This window comes from Atractosteus spatula, chromosome 2, assembly GCF_055471065.1.
Source record: "Atractosteus spatula isolate fAtrSpa1 chromosome 2, fAtrSpa1.hap1, whole genome shotgun sequence".
Taxonomy (NCBI): domain Eukaryota; kingdom Metazoa; phylum Chordata; class Actinopteri; order Semionotiformes; family Lepisosteidae; genus Atractosteus; species Atractosteus spatula.
In genome coordinates this window covers 60,280,468-60,289,674 of record NC_142707.1, presented here as the reverse complement: position 1 = coordinate 60,289,674, position 9,207 = coordinate 60,280,468, and the positions used below count along the sequence as shown (strand labels likewise).

At 38.0% G+C, this 9,207-nt stretch overlaps 1 protein-coding gene across 2 annotated transcripts in view; it reads left to right on the top strand.

Annotated features, from left to right (window-relative positions):
• Positions 1-488: 488 nt before the first annotated feature.
• galnt14 (UDP-N-acetyl-alpha-D-galactosamine:polypeptide N-acetylgalactosaminyltransferase 14 (GalNAc-T14)) overlaps positions 489-9,207 on the top strand; it is a 108,613-nt gene continuing 99,894 nt past the window's right edge. For both annotated transcript variants that reach the window (XM_088909474.1, XM_088909473.1), the window contains exon 1: positions 489-723. In XM_088909474.1, coding sequence (XP_088765600.1) covers positions 595-723 — 129 coding nt within the window. In that variant the 5' untranslated portion in view covers positions 489-594. The remainder of the gene's footprint in view (positions 724-9,207) is intronic.

Below are 9,207 nucleotides of genomic sequence, written 5' to 3'. Positions count from 1 at the left end.
TTGTTAAGTGGTTTAACAGTGTGAAGCGGCACAATCAAGAAACATGAAATACAATAACTACACGACAGACCAGAAAGAAAAAAAACTCCATCGCTGAGTGTTTTACGAAACCATTCTTCAGAAGTGCAGCGCACCGTGTTTGAATCAGCACATTTCCAGACATTACATGGAAAATGGTAATAAATAATCAAGAGCAGGCGAAATCAAAGGAAGCTTCAAGCAGTTTGTTTGGACACACACAGCAGGTGGTGCTAAACCCCTTCGGAGTCTGTAACCGTGTATACCCAAACTCTCTGGGTTTAATCAAACTGGACGGCATCCAGCGCAGTGCCTCCCAGCGCTTGCGGGTCATCATCATGCTCTCACTGTGGAAACTGCTCACCGGTTTATGCTCCTACCAGCACACTCGGCGAACACGCGCTTCAACAGACCTGCTTTTGGTACAGCAGTGGAGACCTATGAAGCTCCCACTGAGGTTAAAGCTCACATCTCACATGCCAAGTCCACCGAGAGTTTCCTGGAAATGCTGCAGCCGTGGATTTCCCGATATAAATCGAGGGGCTAGGGCAGCGTGGATATAATACGTCTCCGAAAATGAAAAGGCTTTCTCGCAGATTGACTTGGGCTTTGGCGGTACTGCTGTGGGTAGCTGCGCTACTGTACTTGCTTTTAAGTAAACGAAAAGTGTCTGTTCTGGACTTACAAGAGGCTCGGGAGCGAAAGGCAAGTGGCTCTTTCTTTTCAACTGCGTGTGCATTCGGGTGTGCCTTACCTCTATTTTACTAGTTACAGTGACTCGTGAAGTGCAGTGGCTTTCAGCAAAGTGATGTTGAGTTGAAATTTTAGCGTTTTGCTATTAATGTTAGGCTTGGCATGTCTCTAAAATATTGTGGAAATATTTAACGACGTCTGAATACAGTTCTGATTGGAAATGCAATTCTGTTCCACAATAATATAATAAAGTACAAAAGAACGAAGTTATTCTTCGGGACGAACATTGAGATTTAGGGTATTACAGAATACACACGTGTTAAAAGCCATAGGACAGCTACCTGTATAAGACAAACAAGCCTTATATGATATAGTATGCGTATATTTTTCTGTATACCTTAAATATGGAAAATATAGTCCAATCTTGTTCAAAGCGTAAGGGGTGTTAATGTCTTGCTTGAGGTGAGGTTGCGCAGTACACTGCTAACTAATGGGATTCATTCAATAGAGGCAATCGCAGACATACAGTACAGTAGTTAACCTGAAAGCACGGTTTTATTACACTTTGATAATGGGTCACACTTCGTTAAAACAGCAGAATACAAAGATATTACCACATATCGATAAAAAAAAAACAAGTAGCGCTCCATGCGAAATTTCCTCAGCTATAATACTTTCACAATTCTATTGTTCCAGTTTGTTAAAAAAGATAGCGATTAAAATAGAATAGTACAGTCTATCTGTGCTACATTGTTATGAGTTAAACTGCCCCGTGATATCTATGACTGCAGGGTTTCACACCCTTGTGACTTTAGGAAAATAACATTTTAAAACAGCAGTCTGTACAAAACACTAGTCAAAGCACTAAACGATTCAGTCTAAGAGAAGTCTGGTATTGTTTTTGGTTTGACACTACTATTATAGCCTATTAAATGACCAATAATAGTATCACATTAGAGGGTGGATTTGTAATTGCACCTGTAATTGCACTGCAGATGCAGCAGAACTGCGTTTGAAGTAGTGCGGCGGAGCTTTTCCTCCCTTGTATACTGAAATGTTTTTGTGTTGTACAGCAATTTGTCAACACAAAAAAAGATTAGAAGGGATATGCTATGTCCACATTTGCCCAAGATAATGATACCTGTTAGTCTCTGGGTCAGAGAAATACTAAAGCTGATTTACATGTGGTCTCTATTTTATCATGGTTAAGAGGTAAATCAGTTTATGGCAGGAAAGCCAATGCTTACCAGAAAACCTTTGGGAAGCAGAAGAAAATAATTCAAATAATCCTTTAAGATACTGTATGAACATTATCGTACAGGTAATAACATTATATACAAATATTTTTCAGATTAACTGTAAACGTCTTTTCTTTTGATCATTTCTACAAAATTTTAACGTTATTTCTGCCCAAGTACATATTCAGGTAATCTATAAAAAATCCTAAATATTTGTCTGTATTTTACAGTTAAATATCAAATTTAAATATTAGTAAATATTTTATACCAACTCATATTTTCCAAAACTGAAAATGACCGAACTGAACACTGTTATATGTGGAAAAAAAGATGAATGTCAGAAAAATGTGCAAAGAGGATATACAAAGTTAATTTACTGATTGTATAAGTTTGCAGCCCTCTATCAGCAGTCAACGGAAGCACCTTTGGCAGTAATCACTGCTGTTGGTACTTTTGATAGGTCTCTACCAGCCTTGGGATGAGGTACTGTATCAGTATTAGTGTCCAGTCTTTCTTGCAAAATGGTTCCAGTTCTGACAAGAAGTAACTGCAATTGTCAAGACTCACTATGAATGTCTACTGGATTCAAGTAACAGCTTTGACTAGGCCACTCAAGGACATCCACTTTCTTCATGTCAGGCTGCTTCAGTGTGGTTTAACTTTGAGCTTCAGATCATTGCCCCGCTGAAGTGTAAATTTTCAGTCTAGTTTTAGATTAATGGCAAGTAGACTTTCCTCTAGGATTCGCCTGTACTTTATACCATCCACTATTCCCTCAGTCTTGACAAGCTTCCCAGGCCTTGCTGTTAAGAAGCAATGAAACAGTTGTCTTGGGCATTTGCTGGAGGAGTTTTGGTATTGGTCTATGAATAGCATCTCTTGTTTCCTTAAGTACAATTAGTAGAATACCACCAGACTCTGGAAATTTGATTATTTTTAGTGTTTCTTATGTGAACTTCTGCTTGTTCAATGCTAATACTTTTTAATTTAGAACTTTTTCCCTCCTTAGCCTGGGCACTTTATTGATTTCTTTGATGGTAAACACCTAAGTGAAATATTTCTTTAATATACTGTATTAACCTTTTCCATAAGATCATACGAATAGTTACAAACAACAAGAAGCCATTCCACCCATCTAGGCTCTTTGACAGGAACTAATTGTACAAAGGATCTCATCCAGCTGTTTCTTGAAGAAAGCCAGGGTACTGGCTTTGACAAATCTCCCTGTCTTTGTCGTGAGGTTTCTCATATATTTTACTTCATTAAATCTGGTCTTTCTCAGGTATTGTTTGAAAAGATTAGAAGTATTGAAAAGATTAGAATGCAGTACATGGAATGTACTGTAGGTTGTAGATTTGCATGTTCTTTGAGAAACAGAGTATAAAACATGGTCGTTAACCATGTTGATCTTTTCACTTTCTTTTGCTATAGTCTATGTGAGAAAAGCCAAAATCTCCCATGAAAACCTTTCGTCCTTTATTATTATCTTAATTTAATTTTATAGTGTTCACTAAAATTATATCATTAACTATGCTTTTTGAATATTTTTATAAGTAGAATTCCTGAGAAGACCATCATAGAGGTTCTATTCTTACATTTATGGTACAAAGTAATTCCTTAAATTCCTTAAATTTGTCCGACACATTCATCAGTCATTTGTTGTGACATGGATGATAACAGCTTGATCCACCCTGGCTCAGGGCAGGAGCTTATCCATTTACTCAGGGAGGTCGGCATCCTTGGCTTCAGGCAGAAAGCGCAATGTATGAAACTCCCTGTCATACATGCTATGCTACATTGTCTGCACCTTTAATAATCTCCCACTCTCAATGCCTCCCATTTATTCAAGGGACTGGGCTACTGGGTACTCCAGGCTCCATCTTCCCATTTTCCCTCCAAAGTGTCCAGATCCATTCCAGTCAGGCCTAGAATCATCTGGACACAGTGACCTCTGAAGTTGCCACCCAGGTGCAGTTTGCACTCTGTTTCCTGAGGAGTAGGCTGCCCTACCCCACGCACACGGATGCACACTGCCTGCTTGTGACACACTCGGAACAAACCACATTGATGTGAGCAGGCTAGGTCTCAAGGACCTTGACCTCAAGGTGCTCAACTGACACTGTTCAAGTCAAAAACCCTATTACCATCATCCCACGTGCTGCTTCGTACTGCTTTTTCTTTCTGACTCCTTATTTACAGTGGTTACATATTTTTATATGCTCAGGGTTCCAGGTATTACAGTACATTCATTTATAGCACACCAATGAGCATGTTTGCTATATGGAATTTTATTTTTTGACATGGTTTAAATATGTAGGCTGTGAGAAAATGTATAGTGGCATAAAGATGGAATATGTGCTCCATGCAGAATGAGAACATGTACTTTAGAGAGCAACTAAAGAAGAGAAAAAAAGTTTAAAACACTGACTTATAATAAGCAACTACGAGAATTTATTATAACTAAAAACTAAACTTTCCATTGATTCATTGGCCAAAGTATTTTACTGTATTATTTACACTAGATGGTATTTAGAGAAAAAGCAAAGACTTAAATATTCCATATAGAGTACTTTGAAAATATATGACGGTTGTAAAAGATTACCTGTGCTCTGTTGAACATCTGTATGATTTCGTAGATTAGTACAGACCTTTACCTAGAGAGTTACATAGGCTACAAGAATATATTACAAACTGTACTGTATTGACACTACTATATCATTTTTAACATGGATACAAAATAATATAATTGAGCAATTTCAAGTCACACAATGAATCAAAAATGCAATCATTTACTATTATTTTGTCAGTGTAGCTTAATGCAGGTGAACGAAAAAACACGATACAGATGTAGGGAAGGAGTAGTTACAGTATATCTAAGAAAACAAAACGTGTGAGCTCAGTGCAGCCTGTGAAAAGCAATCTGCATAACGTTACAAAAAGCAGAGTAGATGCAGGGCAGCGCAAAACACACAAGGCCAGAGGCCTTCTTGTGCAATTGCAGCATTTGTGTAAGCGAAGAGCAACCCAAGTTTCAAATCCTGAGAAAGATTAGAAAAGAAGTACAGCCCTAGTCTAGGTGAAAGCACTAAGGTCTGCCTTGAGGACGAGCCAGAGAGTTGTCATTGTCTATGAGTGGACTACAGAGCTGCTGGGAGAAGAGTTCCAGTAGAAAAACAGATTTTAGGATTGTGAAAGCAGCCCAGGTGGGCGTGGTGCACAGGAGAGAAAGCTTTTAAATCCAGTAAAGCTGGGAGGATAACCTGTGCTGCATTCTTGAATATCTTTTGAGCACAAAGTGTGCTGTCAATTTAAGAGGTTTGAGCAGGGAGTTGTGTCAGTGTGCATTGGCTGAAAAGGAAGAAGTAAAGGTTAATCCTGTGCTGAAAAGTAGAAAAAAGAAACGCGATGTTTCAGCAGTAGAGGCTCAAGAACCTCAGGAATGAACTTTTAAAAGTTTTTGATTTATCTTTGTAATAGCTTTCCAGATATGTATGCTGTCATTTTTTAACTTCAGCAACCAGCTTTTTGACTTGTTAGTAAAAGTTTCTTATTTTATCCCATTTTCTTTGCTATAGGATACAAGTTAATTGTTTATTTTTTTCACAGTGCTAAAGACACATTCCTTCTACATTCTCCAAGTTTTCACAGTTGTGTTTATCCTTAGTACTTCCCAAGAATTCCCATTTCTACATCAGCAATCTCTAAATAACATTTAGACGAATGTACAGCAATTCAGCAAAGCATCAATTCAGCAATTAAGAAAAGAGTAAACCTCTTGTAAAAGTAGTGAGGCTGCTTCTGGGGTAAAGTGAGTCATGGGAACTCACTAAAACAAAGATTATAAAAGGTGGTGGAATAAAAATCATGCTCTTAAGTGACTAAATCAGTAGTATACAGTATTAGCTCGAAGAAGTCATTTGTGGTGGTGGCTCAGCTAGTCATATTGCTCCTCAGAAATTCCAACACTAATAAGATAAAAAATCTTGTGTCTTTGTTCATAAGATCAGGAGTGTTAACCCTAATTTAAGTCTAAATTCCACTTTGGGGTTTTATACATTTCTCCCCTTTGTTTAATACATGAAGTAATTTTTCACTTTTCCACGTGGCCACCTGTATAGTTGGGTGCTATGACATAAAAGTTGGTCTCTGTCATATACAGTACTGTAGTTGTGTGCAGTACTTCAGTGGTGGATGAAGTAGACCCTATCCTATATATGAGGCACTTTGGGATCAAAAACACTGCAAAAATGTAAGAAATTCTTTAATAACTGTATATTCATTCTGTTTATAAAGGTAATATCTTAACATTATATAAAGTACTTGGGTGATGCAGTACATACAGCTGCCTCGCAGTACTGAGACTCTGGGTTACTATGTCCAAATTCCTGGGGTACTATTTGTGTGAAGTTTGTACTGTATGTTCTCCCTGTGTTTGCGTGGTTTTCTTCTGGGGCCTCTGGTTTTCTCTTACGGTCCAAAGCCACGCTGGTAGGGCAGTGGACTTTTGGGAAGATTTGCTCTGGTGTGAGTGTATGCGTGTTTGTGTCTGTGTGTGCTCTGCAGTGGACGGGCAGGGTGCACCCTGCCTTGCGCCCATCGCTTGCCAGAATAGGCTCCAGCTCCCCGGTGACCCTGCATTAGACAAAACAGTTAGAAAATGGATGGATGGATATATCTACTGTACATACTGTATCCTAGCTGTGTCCACAAAGTCTGCCTGTGTCATATCTGGAATGAATAATATGTGGTAACTGTAGCATGCTAAAAGAATGCTGCCGTAAGCTGTTTCAAAACTCCCAGGGGCATTGCTTCCTGAAGGTTAAAAAAATTACTTCTTATGTCATCACCTGATAATTATTAAGCTTTAACCTGGTAAATAAACTGTGTATGCATGTATTTTGAATGTAGCTATCAAAATGTGGCTTTTAAAAAATAAAATAAAACAAACTGTTCATTCAATGACTTGAGGTATTGGCTTCAGTGTCTATAATGACTCATTGTTCTGTTGGGGCTTGTTATGCATTACTGTATTCCTGCAAGCTTGTTCTGTACCAGTTCAACAGATCAATATCCTTTGCTGACTTGACAAAGCATCAGCATGTGTGGTTACAGTTCATGAAAGTTTTCGCTGTTGTGGCAGTTCACATAAAAACCTTTGCTGTACAGGGGCCTCCTAATTCAAGGATCTCAAACCCTTTTCTGTAACTTGCACTTAAAGGCTGCATTTAATATACAGACAGTAAATTCACCTTGTGACAACATAAAAAATTCAGGGACATACACAGAGAACCATACTTTTTGTCACTGGTATATATTATTGTTTTGGTTTGAATGTTTGAACTCTGCTTTTTTTCTCCTGCATTTAATTTAGAATGACCAATTATATTTTAATTATAAATCCACCCAATTTGGAATTGTCAGCTGTGTGTTTATGTCTATTATAACAACAGGCACCCCTGTACCCACAAAGTGAGAATGAAAAGGGAGATGGTTTCCTCCAGTCCACCACCTACCCCTCTGAGATGTGTTTTACATGCTACAGGTTGTGTAATGGCTCACAGGAGATTCAGAATCACCTGGAGCTGTGAGACGTCCCTCGGTAATGTCACATGCATGCCTGCAGGTGCTTGAGATGTCACATGAGTCTGGATTTCCACAATGTTGAGCTATTCCCTGGCTGACTGATCCCAGTCCCTGGTAGTACTTTGTTATTGTTTGTCCACTGCTTGGGGAAGCCTGGTCACCAGGCAGCTATTGAGTCACAAACTTGTGATTTTAAAGCTCAGCCTGCCCTTTATTAGAGAAAATCTTGTTATCGTCATATGGCATAGTAAAGTACATTGAATTTGCTGAAGTTGATCCTGCCAGTGTAAAAACATGGTAATACACAAGATGTCATATTGAACCATCATGAAGATAAGCTTATTTGTGTTGTAGTATTCTAGGGAATATGGTAAAGAGCAGAATCACAGAAGAGTGTCAAGAACTTTCTTTTACAATGATTTACTGTAAAGGCCAGATAGATTACCAATGCAGCAGAATTATTGTAGAATGTGTTTTATCTTTCTTTCCTTTCTGTTTTTGTTTTACCTTCTGTATTCCTTCACTATTTTATAACAGCTAAAAACTGCAAGGTCTGTTCACTAGGTATTTTTCTTGGAGTTTCAGTTTGAATAAGCCCCCCACATCTTTCTCACCAATATCATATTTCTGAAGTATTCTCTCCTCAAAAACATTGGCTGCTTTCTTAGATTAGTTTTATTTAAAACAAAGAAAACCTATATTCTCTCTTTTCAAAGTTAATTTATTTGAACTTCTACTATGGTTCAGTCCTCCAGCAGTGAACACAGAAGGTTCACCAGTGATACAAAGTGCTCAGTTCTGTATCACAACAAAGACAGCTCTTTTTGGTTATTTTCAGTGTGGAATTAGCCTCTACTTACAACAGGGAGTGTCAAAGCTGGATTTGGAGTGTCAGTATGTGTCCAGTATTTCTAATTCACTTCAAAGCACAGGCACTAAACTAGATCACACTGTTAAATTGTCTGGTATAGCTAATTATGATGATTTTTTATATTGTTTTTTTTTGCTCTCTCAAATTCTTGCTCTCTTCAAATTAGAAGCTATCCCCTACTGACCTCTTGGACTCCTCCATCATGATGCAGAATGTCTGGATATTTCTCATTATACATTAATTTACAAAACTTCAGGGAGCTGTCTAGGCGTGGATATGAGCAAATGTTTAAAAACATTTATAACAAAATCTGAGATTATATTTATATAACTTATAGATTGGATTCTTATTTCGCACTTTAAAATCCTTTCTCCAGTAGGCCGCTGAGTAGCAAGCACAGGTAGGACTGAAAGACAGCTGTATTTGTTTTCACCAATGTGGTGTGGTGTTTGAAGTTCATAATTCACAAAAGCTTGGTTATGTAGTTTATTCTACATACAGTGAGTTTATACAAGTCACTGTATGTGGTTCATAAGCTACTGTTGATTGTAATCTAAGACAAATATTTCTGCTTCTAGTTAGAATGGTGTGTTATCATCCCTCTTTTTATTGTTTATTTGGATTGGGGTGTCTTTTAAAGTAATCAACTTTCACAAAATGTAATATGGTACAAAATACAACCCAGCTGTGACCTGATTTTCTATCATAAACCATTTGAATATCACACAACACTTTCCAAATAAGTTGATGAGGTAGACCTGTCTGTCAGCTGCTTTGCATGAAGAGCGAATTCGGAAGCATTGC